The sequence below is a fragment of the Chelonoidis abingdonii genome, chromosome 9 (assembly GCF_003597395.2).
Source record: "Chelonoidis abingdonii isolate Lonesome George chromosome 9, CheloAbing_2.0, whole genome shotgun sequence".
Taxonomy (NCBI): domain Eukaryota; kingdom Metazoa; phylum Chordata; order Testudines; family Testudinidae; genus Chelonoidis; species Chelonoidis abingdonii.
The window spans coordinates 67,236,718-67,260,084 of NC_133777.1; the positions used below are offsets into that span (position 1 = coordinate 67,236,718).

The 23,367-nt window shown below is 43.8% G+C and overlaps 2 protein-coding genes across 2 annotated transcripts in view; one reads left to right on the top strand and one right to left on the bottom strand.

Annotated features, from left to right (window-relative positions):
• Positions 1-6,326: 6,326 nt before the first annotated feature.
• On the top strand, positions 6,327-17,640 carry HDC (histidine decarboxylase). Its single transcript, XM_032790621.2, has 12 exons — positions 6,327-6,506; positions 8,335-8,507; positions 9,029-9,142; positions 10,630-10,752; positions 11,914-12,048; positions 12,612-12,755; positions 13,019-13,085; positions 13,859-14,021; positions 14,136-14,226; positions 15,388-15,486; positions 16,402-16,503; positions 16,703-17,640. The coding sequence occupies exons 1-12, from the start codon at positions 6,479-6,481 to the stop codon at positions 17,447-17,449; spliced, it is 1,986 nt and encodes a 661-aa protein (XP_032646512.1). The 5' UTR covers positions 6,327-6,478; the 3' UTR covers positions 17,450-17,640.
• Positions 17,641-18,722: 1,082 nt separating this feature from the next.
• SLC27A2 (solute carrier family 27 member 2) overlaps positions 18,723-23,367 on the bottom strand; it is a 38,509-nt gene continuing 33,864 nt past the window's right edge. Inside the window, exons 9-10 of the mRNA XM_032790585.2 lie at positions 22,160-22,290; positions 18,723-20,239 (exon numbers count right to left, since the gene is read on the bottom strand). Of these exons, the coding sequence (XP_032646476.1) occupies positions 20,063-20,239; positions 22,160-22,290 (308 nt within the window). The 3' untranslated portion in view covers positions 18,723-20,062. The remainder of the gene's footprint in view (positions 20,240-22,159; positions 22,291-23,367) is intronic.

Genomic DNA, 23,367 nt, shown 5'->3' on the forward strand with positions numbered 1-23,367 from the left:
AAGGGAGAGAAGACTAAGGCCAAATTAACTGCAACAGTGCAGACTGACTCTGTTGTCACTAACGTTTTTCAACAGAAAGATTACACAAGTATGAGAAAGGGAGAGAAATGACATTGTGGGATCTTTGTTCTTCATGATATGGTGTAAAAAAGAGGTACCTAGCTTCCTCTTCAGATCCTTGTTTGAATTTATAGAGCTGGCAGTTAGAAAAAGAATGTTGTAAACTCCAGCAAATTTGACCTGGAACTCATCCTGAGACAGTAAACATGGATTGCCATGATGCTATTTTACAAGAATTATTTTCAAGAGCAGTACTGAACTTTAATTGGTGCTTAATTAACATATAGGACCGTGTGTAGAGCTTGTGCACTGGGTAAAATCTATTTGTAACATGAAATTGGAGAGTACGTGACAGTTTCATGTCTCTTTGGAATTTGTAGCTGATACAGTATCAGTAAAGAATATAGAAACCCAGCAATAGAGTGAAATGTTACCTGTTGATTAGGCACTGCTCCAATTGAACTGCTTCACAATCAAAATAACTTCCATGTCCTTGCACCTTGCAAAACTTAAATACAGTTTAATCATTGTGAACGCCTAGAAATGATAACAAATTCAGCTCTAGCCTGTAAAGTGATAGTGGAAACATTCGTGTCCATATGGAGGATTTCCCAAGGCTTTGGCAACACAGACCTATTTAGCAAATAACAAAAAAAAAGCTTTTCTATTCATACTGCTTCCTGTGAGCAAATATTCCATCCTTCTTGGTCTATAACCAAATCAGTTTAAGTGCAGGGTAACTATAACAGAGAATTGTTGTTTACTTCAGGTAATATTTGCCATGTGGGCATTTCATTATCATCTATTTAACTTATCCCTGTCCTGAACAAGACCTACTATTTGTTCTTTTCTACACTGAATGAAAAATGCTTGCTCACACTGTGTCATTTTGGAGTGAGAAAGGTAAGATAAATGTCATGAGGAATATTTATTACGTGTAGCTTAGGTCTGAAAATATGTTGGAGTAAAATATTGCTCTGTGTTTGTTGTTCCATGTTGAATTCATAAATGTAATTAGCAATCCACTTTATTAAAGAAACTTGTTGGAGGCTTATAGTAAGATCTGGAATCACCTAAAATTAACACACTGCCTTTTAAAAAGGTTTTATAAGTGTATGGCTCTGAATAGGTTCTTATAGTAATACCTACCTCTTGTAGGGTGCTTTTTTCATCAGTAGGTCTCAAAGCACCTCATGCTATTTAATGTTTATAGTCTCACATTGCTCCAGGGAGGTGGGGAAATATTAGTCTCCACATTTTACTGATGGGGAACTGAGGCAACGGGGAGGCTGCTAAGTGATATGCCTACAGGAAGTTTGTAGGAGAGCAAGGAATTGAACCTAGATCTCCCAGGTCTTAGGTTATTGCCACAACTATTGGACCATCTTGCTGTCTGTATTACAAATACAGGAATACATACAGACACTTGGAAATGTGCTCATAATTCAATCATGTAAGTGACATGACTAATATTAATTTGTTACAGTAGAATCCTGAGGCCCCAGTCAGGGATCAGGGACTCCTTGTGCTGGGAACTGTACAAACATATACCCGTTTGTCATTAGTTTTCAGTAGTAAATACTGGAAATAAGGAATAAATCCTTGTAGAGCCAGATGCTTTAAGCATGGGTGTGTTATGGGCTCAGGTAGCCCTTTGCTCTTCTCGAGATTCATGGTGAGGAAGCAGCTATTGGAGATGCTGAGTGCATTGGGCTGCCTGCTAGCACTACCAGAAGCACTTAGTGCCCCAGGGGAGGCATGCCCAAGTGGTGTCAGAGCACGATTATCTGCTCTGCTCACCAGAAAAGCAGTTGCAGAGGTTGTAGCTACTACAAAAATACCTCAGGTTAGATCTGGTGTGGAACAGGTTGGGTTAGGGCCGAAAGAAGTGGTGGACTGGGAATTCTCTGCATCATTCCCATTAAAGGTGTGGACATTCCTTACGTAAATACTGAGTCAGGATCCTCCTGAGAGAAGTTCTGGGGGCAGCCTGCAAGTGGTGGTTGCCCTTGCAGCACAGAATCAATGAGCTGTGCTACCATAGAGGGAGTCAATAGGAGGCAGTAAAAGTCACAGAGACTCCGTAGAATTGGAGTGACCCTTTCCTCCAGCAGTTCCACAGGGTCTGTGGATTTTGTGGGCTGTCTCCCCTGTTCATTCTGCTGAAGGGCAAGTTCCCAGCCCATATTCCAAGGGGACAATTTGGAGGAATCTCTGTGAGAAGATACTCAATGTGTTTCCTTTCAATTACCTGGATTACTCCCATGCATGCAATCCAAATAATCTTGGGCTATTCTCGGAGTCTGATTAATCTGCATTATAATTCCCTACTACTCAGGTTGTGCTGGCCAGAGCAAAGAGAAATGAAGTTTTTGTAGCATTCACCAAATTCTAGTTGTGTGAGTTTGTGTTTGTTCTTTTGCTGAAGGCTCTTTCATGAGCTAATAGCAGATAAATACATTTCTGGCATATTTGTATATAGTGCTTTCATGCCTCTGGTGTGAATGCCTTTGTATCAACGTTCCTTCCTTCACTATATCAATACTTTGATTGTATCATTATTTCTCAGAGCAGCTTTGTCATATCTCCAGAACAGCTGTTCCTTATCAAATATCTACTGGAAGCAGAGGCTCTGAGAGATACTCTAGGCTGCTTGAAGGGAATCTAACTTGAAACATCTCTTTATTCCAAAGTGTCCAGCCTACCTTATAGCACATCCACTATGCAGGCATGAAAGGCAAGTTCTTTGAAACCCAGCCCTCAGCCTTTTTCATCTTTCACCCTGGGACTAATCCTTTTTGACAAATACAATTTTAAGTAAGATTCTAGGTACAGTCCAGGATTGCTTAGCGATAGTGTGGAACAGCAAGCACTACGCAGAGAAAAGACTTTGCAGTCAACATTAAAATATAATGTGAAATGCACTAGCAGCAAAGGCAGATGAGGAAGTGTTTTGAGCCATAAAATGGGAAGGGGTGAGTCCTTTGAGACCGATCTCGTGGGCTGATTATGGTTCCTTGTTGAGGGCCAAATTAAGTCAGAGGTGTGCTTGATGGGGTGCTGAGGACACTAGGCCAAGCAAAAGTGCTCAAACACATCACACCTGGGAAGGGCAAGAACAGACATACAGCATACTCCCAACATGCCCTGTCTCAGCTCATCTCTCTAGCAACTGTTGGGTCCATGGGATGGGCATGAAAATGAAATACAACCTAGTCTTATCTAGCTACCATTTGGAAGAGTAGAATATCCAGGAAGGGCATCATCACTGTACAGCATCGGATGTACCTGTAGCATTTGAAACAATTACTTATATCTCCTTTCCCTGCAACAGCAGAAGGCAGATTGCTTGCATACAGGGTGAGATTTGCTCCTAAACCAGAGTGACTGGGCTCAGTGCAGGAATCTCCACATGGGGATAGAGTATCCAAATCAAAGTCCCCGTAGACAAAGTGAGATACGTGTAAGAGCCATCCTTGTTCGTCTTTTCCAGCATTCTCTCAGAAAATATTGTTCAATTCTGAGTCAGACTGTGGCAAGACTATAACTGTGCAATGGCAGGGAATAGTGAGAAGCTTCACAGAGTCATAGATTCCAAAGCCAGAAGGAGCCACTATGATCATCCAGTCTGACCTCCTTTATAACACAGGTCACAGAGCATCCCCAAAATATTGCTAGAGCAGATCTTTTAGAAAAATATCTACTCTTCATTTAAAAATTGTCAATAACGGAGCATCCACCATGACCCTTGGTAAACTGTTCCAGTGGTTAATTATTCTCCCTGTTAAAATTTTATGCCTTATGTGACGGAGTAGGGAGTGGGAGTTTTACTGGTACTGTCTGCATTGGTGCTGGATGGTGGTGGGATATCAGGGTGTGACTTCACTTGAGGGATGATACATGAGCATGTACCCTGAACCCAGGAGGGAGCTGGGGCCAAGTGACACCTTCTGCACAGGAAACTGGACAAAGGCTGGAGGAGGAGCTGGGGCATGTGGTTGAGTGAGACTGTAGGAGGGGGTTTCAATTTGGAGCTGGCTGGGAAAAAGGAGAGAGGCCCAGAACTGGGGTCTGGGCAGGGGTGGCTCTAGGTATTTTGCCGCCCCAAGCACGGCAGGCAGGGTGCCTTCCGTGGCTTGCCTGCGGGAGGTCCCCAGTCCTGTGGATTCGACGGCACGCCTGCGGGAGGTCCGCCGAAGCTGCGGGACTAGGGGACCCTCCGCAGGCATGACGCCGAAGGCAACCTGCCTGCCGCCCTCGCGGTGACAGGCAGAGCGCCCCCCGCGGCTTGCTGCCCCAGGCACGTGCTTGGCATGCTGGTGCCTGGAGCTGCCCCTTGATCTGGGCTCCCTATACCCCAAGATGGACCTGACTGAGAGGTCCTGGTTTCTGTATCTACAAGCTCTGTTTTGGACTGTGTTCCTGTCATCTAATAAACCTGTTTTACTGGCTGGCTGAGATTCATGGTAAATCGCAGGAAGTGGGAGGTGCCACCAATTGTCATGGAGTGTTGGGGAGTTACATCCCTGCACCCCCCCACTCTCTGCAATTCACCATGACTCTCAGCCAGACAATAAAACAGGAGGTTTATTAGATGACAGGAACACAGTCCAAAACAGAGCTTAGTTCCTGTCTGATTTTGGCTAGTTTCAACTTTCAGCCATTAGATCGTGCTGCACCTTTCTCAGCTGGACTGAAGAGCCCATTATTAAATATTTATTCCCCCTGGTAGGTTCTAACAGACTGTAATCAAGTTGTCACTTAATCTTCTCCTTGTTAAATTAAATAGATTGAGCTCTTTGTGTCTATCACTATAAAGTCAGGATTTCAAAATCCTTTAACCATTCCTGTGACAATGATGTGTGGATTTCTTATTTTATTCTGTGCTTCCACCCTCTGATATCTTTTATGAGTGATCTTCAGGATTGGTGGAAAGTGCAGGGTTGATAGCCCTGGAGACAGAGTCTTCTGTTGGTTTGCTGAAATGGCAGACCTTACAGCAGCTGTATGAGCTTTCTGCCACTCCACGCTGCCAATGTGCCTCAGCCCTGTTCTGCAGAGACCAGCTCTAGGCAGGAGAAGGCAGGAAGAGCAGTTGGATCTCCAAGGACCACACCATCCCTGGCCACTGTGCTGGCTGCTCTGATGGCTTTTTATAAATGTAGATGCATACCACTTAAAACTCAGTGGATAACTCCTCCATGACCAATGGGTTCCTATAGGCGCTCAGCAAGGCACCCCTTCAGTGCTGAACACACAACTTGAATTAAAACAGTAATTCTGTTAGTAGCCAGTAAGTAGCAGGCTCTTATCCTCCCAGCTCCAGCCATTACCAGGACACAGAATTTCATGCGCTACACTAATGTATGGCCCTGAGGTCACAAGAGCGCTATCTGTAATGATTTTGGTCCCTACTGGCCTCAGCCCAGTTCAGCCTCTATAATTCACTGTCACAGTGCCCCCCCCCCCCGAGACATCTGTCCCTTCTCACATTTATTTTTTGACAGTATTACCAACCCCAGCCATTCACAAACCATGAGGCAGGCCACCCAAAATCACGAAACTGTGAAAGGAAGGCAGATAGGAAGGTTGGGTTCTTTTAATTTCTTTTCTCATTGTTGAGGATTTAGGGTGCACTTGGGTCAGATTTTCAAGCTTTTCTTTCCAACTGTGAACATTAGTAACATTTTTTCCCCCAAAAAGAAAACTGACTCTCACATCACCTCATGCCTCCAGGAGCTTTAAGAAAAATACCAAATATTTCAAGGCTTGCAAGAGTTGACAACACTGCTTCTGGCTATTGGGATATTAGGCAATTGTCTGCTGCAGCCCATCAAAGACTGGCCTAGCCCACGATGTAACATGCTAAGGTTTAACAATGCTATGCTGGGTAGGAAAGTAAGTGCCACTGACTGTTCCCAATGGGCACAGACAATATGGAAAAGGATTCTGTCTGCTTTTCTTTATCCCCATGCTGTGTTGGGCTGCTTTTGGAACCATCCTGGTCATCCCGCATCCTTGTCCAAATTGTACATTAACGTGTGTGTGGTTTATTTCATGGAGAGTGATTTACTCTGTGGCTGTTGACAGAGACTGAACACAAGGCTGCATTCCCAATAGTAAAAAGGGTTAATGCAGAAACAAATCATCTGGAGGAAATTATCTTAAACATCAAAAGGGTGCAGGGAAAACACACACACTCTGAGAATCACAGTGGGGAGGAGTTAGATACATAGTTCCCACTGCATTAATTTTGCCTACGTTAACCCTTCTGTGAAATGCGTGGGTCTGGCAGATAAAGAGAGGTATAAAGGCGGAAGGATGAGCAGGCAGCAGTGAAGGAGGAGGACAGAGCTGCCTGCAGCCAACTGGAGATTCACAGCCCAGATTGGAGGGGGTGACTTTCGAAGGAGCCATCATGGAACCAGAGGAGTACAGAGAGAGAGGTGAGTGAGGGAGATCTTCCTGCGGACCTGTCCAGGCTATCAAAGTATGTGAGGGGGGAGGCATTTGCTTGCTGGGAGAACTGTTGTGGGGCTGAGAGTGGAGCATGGCAGTCCAAGTGGTTTCTGCAAACTGTGAAGTGAACTTACACACACATACCCAAGCAGGCTGACACTGTGTGTTAACTCAGGTTAACAGGAGTTAACATTGTAAAGCAGCAGGAGAGAGACTGGGTGGAATATCCCTCCAAAGAGGAGTTTCAGAGGCTGGCTCTGCTGTCAGATCATTTCCTTGCCGTTATAAATACAATACTACAGCAGCCTACGGCAATGGTCCGTAGCCCTGCAGTCTAGAATAACCTTATGGGAGAGGGTTGTGTTATGTACCATGGGCCAACTGCCAGCCTGATTGACACCCCATGAAACCCTGCTGGTGTCAGGGTGGTTGCAGAGGTGTAAATCAGGGCATAGCTCAGGCCCATTAGAACATGTCATATAGTTTAAAATTTAGGCACACTTCATGGCTGACTCAGGAAGGGGAGAGTGTCTAGCAAGTGGAGGAGTCCAGAGCTGTGATTGCATTCAGGGAGTGACAGGATAGTCCCTGACCAGCATGGAGAGAGAGAGGACTATGAAAGGTTTGAGCATGATCTTTATTTCTCTGAAACACACCATTTCAGCCAATTTCAGCTGAGGTTGAGACTATCTGAATATCCATCAGTGATTAGACACTGCACCAACTTACAAGGCGCTTGAGAAATACTGTCTGATACTTAACACCGACATAGCTCTCTTCATCTGTGATCTCAGAGCTTTTTACACACATGCTACAAAGGGCTCTAGGCCACTTTACAGATGGGACATGGAAGCACAGAGAAGTTAAATGTCTGACCCATTGACAGAAAGAGCCAGTTCATTGCTGGGACCAGAACCCAGGTCTCCTGGCTCTGGGCTCCCTGCCTTTTCTAGAGAAAAGGCTGTTTTCCTTCATGAGGAATATTTAGAAACCTTTTGCCTTTGAGAGGCTGTTTCACAAATGCATCTCAGCTGTGGTGTGCACTGTGTGTGTTCTTAGGGGAACAGGAGAGTACAGGTCCACAAGGCTGTTATAAACTGAGTATAGTAATTGAAACTTCTACAATGGAGTCTGGTGATCTTTTATTATATGGGCAATGAAACAAGCATATTGCTAAGCAAATGCTATCAAGGGAGGTTCTTCCTGGGGACAGAGAGAGTCTTAAGCAAACTCTCAAGGCACTAGCCAAAGTCAGCTTCTGAGGAGAGATGCATTTTTAACTAAACTCTAACAATCTGTACTGGAAACCCTGGGGCTACTTTAAAATGGTCACTGAAGAGAAGCAACTGCCAAGCACAGGGGTCCTTTGTGTAGGTTTCAATGTAGTTGGCATGTTAAGCATTTTACAGACATCAGTAGCTTTCCTTTGTCTTCCTGACCTGCTCTTGAGTTAGGGGTTGAGACCAAGGCACTTTAGAGTTTCCAGCCACTGTTCGGGAGGACGCATGCCACTGTACCATTGAAAGCCAAAATCCATCACTCAAGATTTGCCGTCACTGGGTCACTCCCAAGAGACGTGTGAGATACAGAACAAGAAGCAGCTGACTTACAGGGGGGAAACATGGCTCTTTTAATGTACTCAGTTAAGTTTTCCAAGCCTTGATGGCTCTGGAGTGTCCACTGTATTCAGTACTGTAGCTATTCATTGAGAAGTTTGATAACTGAGCCCTATCAAATGCAAAAGAGTGTGTGTGAATTGCTATGTGCTGTTGTTCCTATGGCCTGACTTCAAAGGGCACATCCTGCCTCTTCCAGGGAAAGAAATGGTGGATTACATTTGCCAGTATCTTAGCAACGTGAGAGAAAGACGGGTGACTCCAGATGTGCAGCCTGGTTACATGAGAGCCCAGCTACCAGACAGTGCCCCTGTAGAGCCAGACAGATGGGACAACATCTTCAGAGACATTGAGAAGATTATCATGCCTGGGGTAAGAACTAGAGTAGAACCGGACTCAGGAAAGTGTCATTACCATCCAGTGTGAACATCTGCACCCTGGAAATGAGTAGTTCATAGTGAACTCTACTTAATTAACTAGCACAGGCATTCTAATAGGGGAGAAGATCCATGGGATTGCAATTCAATAACGGTGAAATCAACAAGTTGCAGCAAACTCCATAAAATACAATTATAAGCCTCCCTGAATAATCTGATGTAAAATAACGTTACTGTAATGGATGGTTGCCAGAGGACCATTATTTCCTGTTTGAAAATGTATGGCTGTATGTTTAATTTAGATAAATACTTCTGGCTTAGTTTGGAGTTTATCTAGTTACTGCATATTACTATCTTTTGACAATGCTCTTTTGCTGTTAATGTTGAAACTTGCTGTTATCAGATCTTCAGCATGGAGTGGTTAGCCCTTCCCACCACACTGTTTTAATTTGTATGTCTGGTTCAGAGTTCTCTGACATTGTTCTGGACATAATTTCTCTGCATCCTCTGATCTAGGTTGTCCATTGGCAGAGTCCACATATGCACGCCTACTTTCCAGCTCTTACTTCCTGGCCTTCCCTGCTGGGGGACATGCTGGCTGATGCTATTAACTGTTTGGGATTCACATGGGTAAATAATGTTGGTTTTATATAGTTTTGAAATGCTGTTCCTTGGTCTGTGTTATGCAGAAGTCCAGACCAGATGATTATAATGGTGTTTTTTGGCTTTAAAATCTATGAATCAAGAAATTAATGTATTTACTTCAAACCGGTTTAAGCTGTTTGCACAACTAAAATATAAAACTGCTTTAAAAAGAAGAATCTCCAATTTTTAGATGTCATAATTTCAATGAATGGCAGCAAGAGCAAGGATGATACACCAGTAAGGGCTTGTGCACACATAAAGTTGTTCCATGATTTAACTGTTCCTAAATGACTCATGTGTGGATACTCTTAATCTGGAACAAGAGTAGGGTTGCCAATTTTGGTTGGACGTATTCCTGGAGGTTTCATCACATGACAATCTTTAATTAAATATTAATTTTTAATTCCTGGAGACTCCAGGACAACCCTGGAGGGTTGGCAACCCTAAAAGCCTTGTGCTTATTTAGTTTAACCCAACTGGGGCTAAGCTAAACTACCTTAATGTGTGCTAACCTGCAAGTACAGACAAGCCCTAAGAGGCAAAATGGCAAAAATGAACCGTTAGGAAGGAATCTGATCTCTTTGCTCTGGTTTCTCTTTGCTCTTGGTATGGAAGTAGCACAGCAACCTCTAGTAATAGTCCCTGTCAATTCCCTTGGGCTTACGTTGGTTTAGACTAGGTCAGTGGGAGTTTGGAGATCACCCTTTCTCAGCATGGAGGCTTACGTCCCAAAAGTGATCAAAAGTTATTGTGATGAGTGATGAGATCAGGGGTCGGCAACCTTTCAGAAGTGCTGTGCCGAGTCTTCATTTATTCACTTTAAATTTTAACATTTTTAGAAGGTCTCCTTCTCTAAGTCTACAATATGTAACTAAACTATTGTTGTATGTAAAGTAAATAAGGTTTTTAAAATGTTTAAGAAGCTTCATTTAAAATTAAATTAAAATGCAGGGACCCCTAGACCGGTATCCAGGACCTGGGTAGTGTGAATGCCACTGAAAATCAGCTCATGTGCCACCTTTGGCATGTGTGCCATAAGGTTGCCTACCCCTGTGCTAGATGCTGTCCAATGTGCTTGCAATCTGAACAGACAAGACAGACCAAGGAAGGGAAAAAGGAAATGTTATTAAACATATTTTACAGATGAGGAACTTGCCTAAGGTCACAGAGGAAGTCCCTGGCAGACTTGGAATTGAATCCAGATCTCCTGAGTCCCAGCCTAGTGCCTTAACCATAGTCCATTGCTTCTCTCTCATAAGTGCCAGTAACAACTTTGGGATATATGGGATATCCTCCCATTTTTCTTGGACATGAATGTTAGCACAGCAATCCATGGCTTGTCAAATCCAAACTAGTCAACTGCAGTGGATATTTTAAAAACTGTAGTATTGTCACTTAAGAAAAACATAGGGTATGAGGTTTACTATCAGAGAGATTAAAACATGACTGAGTCTATTTGTTCCAATTTCTAGGCCTCCAGTCCAGCCTGTACAGAACTGGAAATGAATGTAATGGATTGGCTGGCGAAAATGCTGGGCCTTCCAGATACGTTCTTGCACCATCACCCAGACAGCCAGGGAGGAGGAGTATTACAGGTAGGAGAGCTCAGTGGGTGTTCTGCAGAATTGATTTGCACACTTCAGAATGGCTATTCCTTTGCTCAAACAAAACTCCTCCCTTTAGAAATTAGTGGAAGTTTTTACCTGAGGTAAAGTTTCCAGGAGTCCCGTGTCCAATTCTGGGTACTACGTTTTAGGAAAGATGTGGATAAACTGGAAAGAGTCCGAGGAAAGCAACAAAAGTGATAAAAAGTTTAGAAAACCTGACCTATGGGGAAAGGTTAAAAAAAAAAAAAAAGTCTAGTTTAGTTTTAACAAAAGAAGACTGAGAGGGAACTTAACAGTCTTTAAATATGTTAAGGGCTGTTATGAAGAGGATACTGATCAGTTGTTCTCCGTGTCCATTGAAGGTAGGACCAAAGGCAATGGGTTTAATCTGCAGCAAGGGAGATTTAGGGTATATATTAGGCAAAACGTTTTAACTCTAAATGTGGTTACATTCCGTAATTTTAAAATCCTATTTTTATGTAGCACCATTGCATGATGGGTCCCTGAGTTACGATATAGGAGCTATTTCTCTTTGGACCTGTGTTATTGCTAAATGAGCCCAACATAACTTTTCCTGATTTCTTCATTTCACATCATCTTTGTATGCTCCAAAATTATGTGAAACCACCTGGGGATAGTGGACACTTCTCTAGCAACCTTTCTTCATGCCAGTAACCCTGCCCCATTTACTTCAAGTCCTGGGTACTTTGAATGTGTAAGAATTGCAGGATCAGGCCCTGCATTTTTTAACTGTTTCCATAAGCCCTCCTCTGATGCCCACTGAAGTCAATGGAAAAACTTCCACTGACTTCAGTGGGCCTTGATCCAGGCCCATAATTTCTGTGGACTATACTACTTTATAGCCAAAAGAAAATGTACAGTACTTTTTTTCTTGTTAATGCTCTCCTGCTCATTCAAAGCACACAGCATTCAAAATGCATCACTTTCTGCTGCTGGTCCACAGAGACCAGCAGCACAATGGAGAAAATAAGTGGGGTTCCACTGCACATGAAATAACTTGTGGCAGAAATAAAATAGGGGATGGATAAGATGATTGCTTCAGTGACTAGCAAATCCTTGCCAAACTAGCAAGAAAGGAGGAAAACATTCCGGATATTCTGCAATTAATAAGCAGCTGTTTCTTTGCAGAGCACTGTTAGTGAATCAACCTTGATTGCTCTGCTAGCAGCGAGAAAAAACAAAATTCTGGAAATGAAGGTTTTGGAGCCAGATACTGATGAGTCCACACTGAATTCTCGTCTTGTTGCTTATGCATCTGATCAGGTAGGTTCTCACTGTTATGAATAAACAAATTAGCTCCTGTGTTATCAGACTGAATAATAACACTTTTCAATTTTATATCAGTAGCAAAGTACTGTGCTGCTGTGAATGAACCCTGAGGTGGGTGGTAGTGTTTCCATTTTACAGAGGGGACGCTTTTACAGCAAAGTGAAATGCCTTTCTTAATCTCTTAGTGGCACTAAGAGATCCCCATTCACCTGACTCCCACTCCTGCATTTAGCCTTCCTTCCCACTATTGGCCAAACCTCCCATGTACTCCATCCAGAGCACAGCACTTGAGAGATCATCTGTTTCCTCAGAACATACATATTGCCATAGAATAGATGCTGGAGCTGGATCTCCCTCACTATAAATGAGAGGGATGTTCTTGGTAAGGGCCCCTTGTTTTTGGAACTTTCTCTTCTCCTTTGGTTCATCTGTGCCCAGATTTGCTATCCTCTCAGGCACACTGTAAAGCCCATTTCTGTTCTCTCCTTCCGACGTCTCCAGAGGAGGGAATAGAGTGAGGGAGCTGTATTTCTAAGCAGTACTTTCTGTTCTTTTAGGCTCATTCCTCAGTAGAAAAGGCTGGTTTAATTGCTCTTGTGAAGATGAAATTTCTGCCTGTGGATGAGAACTTTGCCCTCCGAGGCGAAGCCCTGAAGAAAGCCATCGAAGAAGACAGAAACCAAGGTCTAGTGCCTGTCTTTGTAAGTTCTGCTTTCGGATACTGACATATTGGTGTATTACTATTGTCCATGTAAAAATGTGTCTGAATCACTTTGCTACTGTGGCAACAACAACAAATTCAAGGTAGAAATACATGTGAATAATTTACACTTTGGTCTATTCAAATAAGAAGGTACAATTTCCATTCTGACTGAATTCTTAGTTCTGATTAGTTCTTGAATGGGTGGGTCAAAAAAAAGTTTATTTAAATATCGCATCTTGACAAGTCTTTGTTTTCTTCCAGGTTTGTGCGACGTTGGGTACAACTGGTGTCTGTGCTTTTGACTGTCTATCAGAGCTGGGTCCAATTTGTAAGCATCTCTTTAACCATAAGATTATATACAGGCAGTAAAAGGAGGCAACTGTGGGATTTTTTGTGGAGCCAAGAGCAAACAGGAAACCACTATCCAGCTGAACTTTTAGGGCCTGATCCAAAGACCTTTGGAGTCAATGGGAATCTCTCCATTAATGTCTGCAATGTTTGAATCAAGCCATTAAAATATGTCCTATTCAAAATGCATGAAATTCACCCACTAGCAGAGGTTCCATGGATGTCCCACTCTGGAAGAGGTTTTGAAAGTAGGGGATGGCAGGACATCATTGTGGCCACTAGGTCTATGTTTCAAAGGAGTGGGAAATGATTGTGGATCCTGCTCCAATCCAGGTTCTGATTAGTGGGTGCAGAGAGACTGGTGCGCTGCTGCTTACATTGCCATTGGTTGGGTGGGGATTCCATTCTGCTGGGATCCCCCGACTCTGGCTTTGTGGTGGGGATGTGATGAGGAATTTCACTCACTATCAGTACAGATGACAGGACCTCAAACTTTAAGAGGCTGCCTTACAGAGTGGGGAGGATTAGCCAAGGTTCTGTTGTGGAGAAGAGATGGGCCCATCCAGATCCAATCTTTTCCAGTGGATTTAGGTGATGCAGAAACATCTTTGAGATGAACTGGTCTGTCTTGCTTCCAAACTCTTTTCTCTTGTGTCCTTAACAAAATGTAAGCCTACTTCTCCAGAATGGAGAAGCTACATGTTAATTTATTGAGCCCCCATGACCCCACACACATACTTTCTATTTCTCCAGGTGCCGCTGAGGGACTCTGGCTTCATATTGATGCTGCCTATGCAGGAACTGCCTTTCTCTGCCCCGAATTTCGATTATTTTTGAATGGCATCGAATATGCAGATTCTTTTACTTTCAATCCTTCCAAATGGATGATGGTTCACTTTGACTGTACTGCATTCTGGTGAGTAGAGAAAAACAAGCAAAGGGAAGTAACACTCGAAGTATAACATACAAATTGCAAAGTCTTCCTCTGAGGAATTTTTTTACTAAGTACAATTCATTCTACTATTGATAGGGTCAAAGACAAATACAAATTACAGCAAACCTTCAGTGTTAATCCCGTCTACCTCAGACATGCCAATTCAGGGGCTGCTACTGATTTCATGGTAAGTAGCCATCTGAACCAATACTTTACATTTCCTACAGAATGTTTGAACCAAAATTGCCAGATTCCTAATACTCCTGGAGCTTGTTTCATGCGATGATAAGAATATCTGTAATGCAGAGTATAGAAGCAATCATAGTGAAGTGTAAATACAGTTTAAATAGGGGAGCGTAACATGAGCTCTGGCAGTAAGTCTGCATTGAGAGTAAAATTGCACAGAAACTCTTCTAGATCAAATATAGAAGCTAGAAGTGATAAATATAGACGCAAGTCAGGTTAATCAAACAACTCTTGGATATTACAGTCTTCTGTTGCCCTGGACATTTGTTGTCTGTGTGTACTGAGATATTGAGACAGATTCTCAGTTGATGTAAATCAGTAAAGCTCAGTTAACTTAATTGGAGCTACATTAAGTGACATCAGCTGAGGATCTAGCCCACTGCCTCAGCCAGAAAGAGGTCACTTCCGTGTAATTTATTGTCAGAACAGTCCCAGGCGATGGGGTTTTTACATGTTTGCGGGGCTTATTCCTACTCTAACCTACAACAATTAAACAATGGAAATTCCTTGATTTGAAACAGCAGTAAAATAATAAGATAAATTAAAACTCCGTTGGGCTTTAAATGCAGCTGGTGGTGATGGTGGAGAGCTAAGAAGCAAATCATTTCAGAGCTAGCTAACTAAAACTGAATACCGTGTTACAAAAATAATATTCTGTAAGACCAGTGTTTCAGCTATGTGCTCATGAAGGTCCTGAAAAAGGCAATTGTTTTCTTTCTTGGTATGGTATAGTTTATTTCTTTAATTAGCATACATTGCTCCCTTTGGTGGTTAATTTGGAGGCATGTAGTTTTGTGGATTCTTTGATATAGTTTCTTTTCTTTTAAATATAGTCTGGTACACTGTAATATCTGAGTGTGGTAGCCAAAATATAATGGTTTTTCAGAACACCTGGGAAAATAACTACATAGAATCTTCCTTTAATGACTGTTTGTTATGCCAATTTCCACAGTCTTTTTTAATCAGGTCAAACTCCTTGTCTGAGTAAGGATCACTCACCTGAGAAGAGGGGTACAGGACCACACTCTATTATGCTGAAGTGGGACTCTCTTTAAAATTGTTTTTTTATCAGCTTGTTGATGTGCTGTTGTTTTGTTCATAGCACTGGCAAATTCCACTGAGTCGTCGGTTTCGCTCTTTGAAGCTCTGGTTTGTGATTCGTTCCTTTGGGGTGAAAAAGCTTCAAGCCCACGTCAGACATGTATGTGAATTAACAGGACAAGTGTTAACATATTGATACTGCTTTTCAGCATCTGACCCATTAAACACAGATGTGAGGCTGGGTAGCAGAGATCCTCTCACACATAAAGTTTGTGTATATCCAAATGCTATTGAAAAATGTATACTGCTTTTAGCCTGTTAGAGGTCTTGACTCTGTAGTTCCTAGGGAGGCAAAATTCTCATTGGATTTGCTAGGAGTTTTGCCTAAACAGGGTCACAGGATGGGACATACAGACAAAATATTTTTTTCAATCCTCCACAAACACAAAGACTCTCCATGGGGAGGGGGTTGAGTTATGAAGAGGCCAGGCAAGCGGATCCAAAACCCCTCTGCACTCCATACAGCAGGACTCTACAGAGGCTTTCTTTGGAACAATGTGGGGATAGTTCTGGAAATAGGCAAGGGTCAGTGTGTCTACAACTATGCAAATCTACAGGCCTAAACCCCTGAGTGTAAGCACAGGAAGCCACAGTATGATACAGCATCAGCTGTGGAGTGTCTCTACTGGTGATCCACAACCCAGAAGCATGGGGACAGATTCCATTCTCCAGTGTTTCTCCAGAAAACCCCAGCCAAGCCCATTCATTCAAGTTTTGTACAGATATCAAGGTTCATCTGTAAGGGTCTGATTCACAACCCATCGAAGTCACCGTCTTTCCATTGACTTCAATGGGTTGTGGATCAGGCGGTGAATGATCAGGCCAGACATGTTGGCAACTGGATGAAATCTTTATTACATTGCAAAGCTGAGAACCTCAGTGTTTTTGGCATTTGGTGTGTGAGGTGGTGGTTGGGGAACGGAGTTGACTTTATTTATCTACTTAATTTTGCGTCTTATGCATTATTTGTCATTCACGAGAAATAACCACTTTTAAAACAAAATTTAAATTACAGGGCACTGAGATGGCCAAATACTTTGAATCTTTGGTCAGAAGTGATCCCCTCTTTGAAATTCCCGCCAAGAGACACCTCGGATTGGTTGTATTTCGTTTAAAGGTAAAGATAATGATTATTCATATTAATTTTGGAATGAATCAGCAGTAGCTAGCATCATGTCTTCCAGCTTGATTGCTATGGGTAAGGGTTATATGAAGGAATGTAACAAGATCACTAGCAATTGTTACAGACTGTTGTAGATCTCTAATATGCAAAGTCCACTGTAATATACATTTCTTCTTATATATTTTTAAAACAGGGTCCTAACTGGTTGACAGAAAAAGTCTTGAAAGAACTGAGTAAATCTGGCCGCCTCTTCCTCATTCCAGCTACCATTCATGACAAGTTCATCATCCGCTTTACTGTAACATCTCAGTTCACAACCAGAGAGGACATTCTGCAAGACTGGCACATCATCCAACAAACTGCAACCCAAATCATTAAACAGCATTACATGCTGCATCCCAGCAACTCTGCTGATGGGGCCAAAATCCCCAACATAATAAGTAACCCCAGTCCTATGGCAGATAATGATACTTCTCCGTTTCACACGGAGGTAGGCGAACACAAAGCGCCCTCCAGAAAGATAATAGTGCAGCCTAAAAAGCTAGCAGTCAGTCCCACTACATGTGTGGTCAGCCAACGCCTGGAAGCCCAAGTGGATCCTTTGGATGACTGCTTTCCAGAAGATGTCCCAGATGTCACCCAACATAAGTTATCCTCTTTCCTCTTCAGCTACTTATCTGTACAAGACAAGAAAAAGACAGCCCGCTCCCTGAGTTGCAACAGTGTGCCAACCATCGGCCACCCAAAGGCAGCAGCCTCTGAGAAAAATGGCTCTCACCCCGGCGATAAAATCCTTTCCAAGCTGCCCAGAGAGGTCATGATGCTCAAAAAAAGTGCCTTCAGAAAACTGATCAAGTTCTACAGCGTCCCTAGCTTTCCCGAATGCAGCATTCAGTGTGGCATTCAGCTGCCTTGCTGTCCTCTGCAAGCAATTGTTTAACAGGTGAAACAGATTGGCCTCCCTAGGTGGAAGAGAACCAAAGTTGGCTTATTCATATGCAATATTACCTGCTACCATGTTTGATAGAGAAACAATGTGAATGATCATTAAGAAAAGTCCTGTGCTTGTACCAAAGCAAAACACAGTGTGTATTTATTGATTAAAATGACAAATAAACCTCTTAAACTTGTTCTGTGAAGCTCCTCCTTCCACACTGTGGTGGGGTTTGAATTAGATTTTGGATTGTTAATGTCTGCTTTGTCAGAAGGCTGTTCCTAGCTAGCAGTCTGGATTCATTGCTGATTTAAACGAGGTGTAATCCCACTGGCTTCAATGAGAATGCATGGGGTGTAGCTCAGCTCTGAATTTGGACCATTTATTCCAGTGGCTTGATTTCGATTGAAAAGTTCTTGGGACTGATCCACACCTGTGGGAGCAGGGGATGCTTACAGCTCCTCCACACTGTGCCAGCGAGAGGAGTTCACTCATGCTGCCCTTCCCAGGAGGGGCTGCCAGACAAAGGCAGCTTCAAGTCAGGGAGGGTTTTGCAGGAGGCCTGCTTGCATATCTATTCAATTAGTTATAGGCCCTCACGGTAGTGGGGGTGGTGGGCAGCCTGTACCTTTGCAAACCCTACTCCAGGCAAATTTACCACTGCTGGGCACCTGGAACATGTGCCAGCACAACCTAGGAAGGAGCCCTGCCAATCCGTGGATATCTGGTTTATATCCACAGATATCCGCATCCAGATATGGGTATCCACAGATCATTTTTGCGGAGTGCGGCTCAGATGCAGATACAAATTTTGTTTCCACACAGGGCTCTAGGCATAAGCAGACTAAGCAATTGCTTAGGGCCCTGAGCAGCTCAAGCAGGCACCCTATTAATTATTAGTATTTGTTGTGTGTGGGGAGGAGATGGGGCAAGAATATTCCTGCATAAGGGCTCCCAATGAGCTAGCACCAGCTCTGGTCAGTAAAACCACATTTTGCCTGAGTTACACCCATGCAGCACCAGTGGAGGCGAACCTCCCTGCACCCACTCCCTGCGGGGGTAAATTGGGCTGTACAGATATAAACAAGGGCAGCGTTTGGCCTATTAATCCTGTCCAGTGTTTCTCTCAAACTGTTTGCCTGGCTTTTTAACCCTAGGAGAACTTGACCCATCCCAAGAACATGTTTCATTATGGAGACACCAGCCTTCCACACAGCCCTATTAATGCCCCACTGTAACGCTGGCAAGGAAAATTCTTGTGAAGTATTATAAAAATCAGTCCTTTTTAGCACATTTATTATTCGGTGCATTAAAAATACTTTAAAGCGAGAACATCTCTGCTACAGTGAAGAAAAACTAATTAGAGCATCTTATCCAAGGTTCTGAGAGCAGATAAGACAGTAATCTTAGGCCTGATCCACACACACTTTGTGTACCTGTATAGTAATGTTGGTTAGGGGGTATGATTTTTTTTAAATTGATACAGTCATACCAGTAAACACCTTAATGTAGACATAGTTATACTTGTATAAAGGTTCCTTACGCCGGTATAGCTTATTCCCCTTCCTGTACTGGAATAAGCTATACTGGTATAAGTACATTTATTCTGGTACAACTGCCACCACACGTGGGGTGGGGTAGGGAGGGAAAGGTTGTACTGCTTTAGTTAGTGGTATAGTTAAACCAGTACGACTTTGGCGTGTACAAAGGCCATGTGTGGGCCGCTCTTCACCCCAGGTGAAATCAGTTGACAATGTGATGTGGTGTGGCTCAAGGGTAACACATGACTTGAACTGCTTCAGAACTCAAATCCTGAAAGTGAATTACCTGGAGTCATATACTGATTTATAGTGACTTCAGTATATTGGCAAAAAGCCTAACAAGGGACCCAGTTCTCTGAGGGTGTGTCTGCAGAGATTGGGTGGCATATGGACACACAAACCTAAAAACTCAACACCACAGCATTCTGATTTATTATTTCTACAGCACCACGGAGTCATTCACGGCACTATATGACAATCAAAGACAGGTCCCTGCTCTAAAAAAGCTTACAGTCTACACACATAACAACATAAGTCAGAGCACAAGTTGATTGTGATTTGCTTAATAAGCTGTGTATGTGCCTTGCTAATTCTGAATTTCCTCTCCCGTTCTGTTTTGAGGCCCTGACTCAGGAAAGCATTTGAGTACAAGATTGCGCACGAGAACAAGAATGATGGTGCGCTGGGTCATGGAGTCTGTTCCAGGCACAAAGGGCAGTGTGAGAGAGGCACAGCAGACCCAGTGGAGGCAGGGAGCGATATGGGGATGGGAGTGGAAAGTGTTGGGTTCGAGAGGGGACGAGGAAGGAGCAGTCAGCCTGAGATGTAAGTGGAGGCAGACCTGTTGTGTGTCCTGGGTGAAGGTGGGGAGTGTGAAGGTTAACACACAGACCACATAGAAAAAGAAAAGTAGTTGTATGTAGATTGTGTCACTATTAAAACATCTCCATCACACAGAATTTCGGATACAGGCACTTGGTAACATTTATCAACTCACCAAAATAGCTTTTTGGACTCTTAAACGCACTAACGTGTTTTGAAAACTGAATATGTTAGACCAATGATTTTCTGGACACACTCATAGTTTTAGGCTATTGTTATTTATAGCGTTATAAATGTCCTGCGTCATTGGCACATACATCTTTTCTTTGTCATCCAGGAAATACAGGCCATCCCTGATGACTGCTGGGTTGAAGCCCTCCTCCACTAATTGCATTTTACGGTGTTTAAAAGTTGCTGTGATCTCAATAGCATCCTAGAAAAAACAAAAAGGATACTCTGACATTGACAGGCAACCAACAGTGGGTGCTATCTTTAAAGCAGTAAAAGTCAAATCATTCAGAAGAAAACTGTCTTGCATTTTCTCCAAGTGCCATAGTTACATGAAGAAAAATGTAAATCCTATCTCCAGTAGTATAGACATTTAATATCTTTGAGATGTGGAACTCAGATTTGATGCAGCTTTGTAGCCTCATAGCTAGGAGTCAGAGACAAGCTAACAAAAATGTACAAGTACCTAAATTTACTCAAGAATTATTTCTGCAGGTTTCAGCATGTGCGCCACACAAGGCCTTCTGCACTGCCCACCATCCTGAACAGATCTCTATGGCCTTCAGCAGCGAGGCCAGGAGACTCACGTGAGCATACTCATGCATGTTCCATCTGTAACTTAATGAGAGACGATTGTTTCAGGGCCTGATCTAGCAAAGCACTTAAGCACATGCTTAAAGTTAAGCCTTACATTTAAGAATGTGCTTAAACGCTTTGCTGAATCAGGGCCTTACTAATGTCTATTAAAGAAACGGTGCGACAGGGTCTGTAGCTTCTTTCAGGCCACAAAGGGTGCCTTGCAGCCATGACATCCCCCATCCCAAGATCTTGAGCATCTGGGCTCCAGCACAAAGTAGCCTCCCGGAATCAGAGTGATGCCAAGGGAATCCTTCCTGGAAAGTAGGGAAGCTAAAACAAATCTGCTGGCTTCCCAATGAGCCTGGTGCAATTAGGACCAGTTGGACCCTGTTCTGAGTTTAAGAGAAGTGGGGTGTGAAAAGGGCAGGATTTCGCTCAGAAAAGGAAGGAGAGGGAAATCTCTACAGGAGGTTAGGTAAGTCTCTGGGGGTTGTGTTGTGGATGGCAAAGCACAGTATAGTTTGCCTCATGTGATTATATTGCATAGCTACCCAAAGACAGAGGCCGGATTAAATAGTTTGGGATGTTAATATCTCTGTCTGTCTTCTGATGAACCATCCCAGTAAGTATATGGTCTTCTTAAGAGGAGAATTCTTTTATTTGTAATAAATAGATACATACAATCAAATTACCCTCAGGATTGGCTTCCTCTGTTTCGCTTAAACATTATTTTTCACCATGAATAATATAGAAAAGGAAGCCTGAGGTTGTTTGTTCATCAGTGTATTAAAATGTAGAAGTGTCAGGGCCTCTAGCCTGCAGTGCTCCAGGTGGGTGGATCCCTATGTCTGCAAGAGCAGTTTGCAGACCAGCACAGCCTAAGTTTGAAACTTAGCTCCCTTCGCTGTGTTAAGGGTACATAAGAGGAAGTCTGTATCCTGAGAGACCTTTTTGGTTCATAGGGACACATGTGATACATTCAGACACATGACAGGCATCCTGCATTCTCATGTGCTCACCCAGCTTTCTGGTTCCAGGCAGAATGGAAACAACATGGGCCTGATTCTCCCTTCTCAGTGGTGTAAAACAAGTATAAGCGAGGGAAGAAAGAGGACCCTAGAGTGCTGCCAGCATAATTATAAGCGACTGCGATCCTCATCAGGGCCAGCACTTCCATTTAGGCGACGTAGGCGGTTGCCTAGCGTGCTAGGATTTGGGGGGGGGTGGCATTTTGCCACCCGCGGTGGCAATTCAGCAGCAGGGGGTCCTTCCGTGCTCCGGGTCTTCAGCGGCAATTCTGCAGTGGGGCCTTCACTCGCTCCGGGACCTGCCGCCAAAGTGCCCCAAAGACCGAGAGCGCGGAAGGACCCCCCCTGCCGCAGAATTGCCACCAACGACCAGGAGCGCGGAAGGACGCCCGCCTAGGACGCCAAAAACCCTGGCGCCGCTCCTGATCCTCATAGAAACAAGGGAGAAGAGAATGCAGACAGACTAGTGCCCTCTTTTTTTGCAGCGAGGCAGGAGACATGTAGGAAGGCTGCCTTACCTGAATCCTTACAAAGCGAGGTCTTGCATAATTTGGTAGGTAGTCCACAATGTGTCTGTATGTCTGCTCCCCATTAAATTCACAGTCCTCCTTTAGTCTAATGGATGCCATTCCTATTCTGCCTTCGTGACCTAGAGGAACAGTTATAGGCAAAAATAATGGTTGATAACTAAATTCCTGTTGTATAAATGCCAACACTTGTGTTTCTCAGCGATTTCATTATTTAAAGATCTCTAATGATGGGAACAATACATTTATAGAACTGAGGGAAACCCCAACCCTGTGCAGGATCCCCCACACCACTTTAATCCTTAGGCAGAAATTGCACTCAGGTGGGACTGAGTGAAATCTCAGAACTTGACTTTTAACATTGGGGTTAAGTTGTGCAGACAGCTTCACATGGGTTTTATGGACGGGGTGAATTTGATCCCTAAGTAGAAGAAATATGAACTCTACTGTAAAAAAAAGAACCACGCAACTGAGCACAGAGCATGTCTCATTTAAATCTATCCATCCTCTGTTTGCCAGAAGCTGGGAATGGGCGACAGGGGATGGCTCACTTGATGATTACCAGTTCTGTTCATTCCCTCTGAAGCACTTGACCAGGGGCAGCTCTAGGCATTTTGCTGCCCCAAGCACGGCAGGCAGGCTGCCTTCCGTGGATTGCCTGCAGAGGGTCCGCTAGTCCTGCGGCTTTGGCGGACCTCCACAGGCGGAACCAGCGGACCCTCCGCAGGCGTGCCTGCGGGAGGTCTGCCGAAGCCACGGGACCAGCGGACCCTCCACAGGCACGCCTGCGGGAGGTCCATCGAAGCAGCGGGACCAGCGGACCCTCCACAGGCACGCCTGCTGGAGGTCCATCGAAGCCGCGGGACCAGCAGAGCGCCCCCAGTGGCTTGCCGCCCCAAGCACACGCTTGGCGTGCTGGGCCTGGAGCTGCCCCTGCACTTTACACTGGCCACTGTCTGAAGACAGGATACTGAGCTAGATGGACCAATGGTCTGACCCAATATGGCTATTATGTTAATTGGTTCTGGTATTTCTGGCATAAATGGTTCAGGAATGTACAAAATGTATCCTAATGTGGAATTGTTACAGATCCACAAATCTCCAGTGTTTTTCTGCCTCCCCATCTACCAAGAGTTTTGTTCAGATACAGTCAGAAGCTGGGACTTCCCCTCCTTCCTTCTCTGCAACCCTTCAGTAGC

Excerpts from the sequence above, each read along its gene's own strand:
- HDC (XM_032790621.2), top strand. The coding sequence starts at position 6,479 with ATGGAACCAGAGGAGTACAGAGAGAGAG. Across the intron at positions 14,022-14,135 it reads TTTGACTGTACTGCATTCTG|GGTCAAAGACAAATACAAAT; the intron begins GTGAGTAGAGAA and ends TACTATTGATAG. Across the intron at positions 15,487-16,401 it reads TTCAAGCCCACGTCAGACAT|GGCACTGAGATGGCCAAATA; the intron begins GTATGTGAATTA and ends TTTAAATTACAG.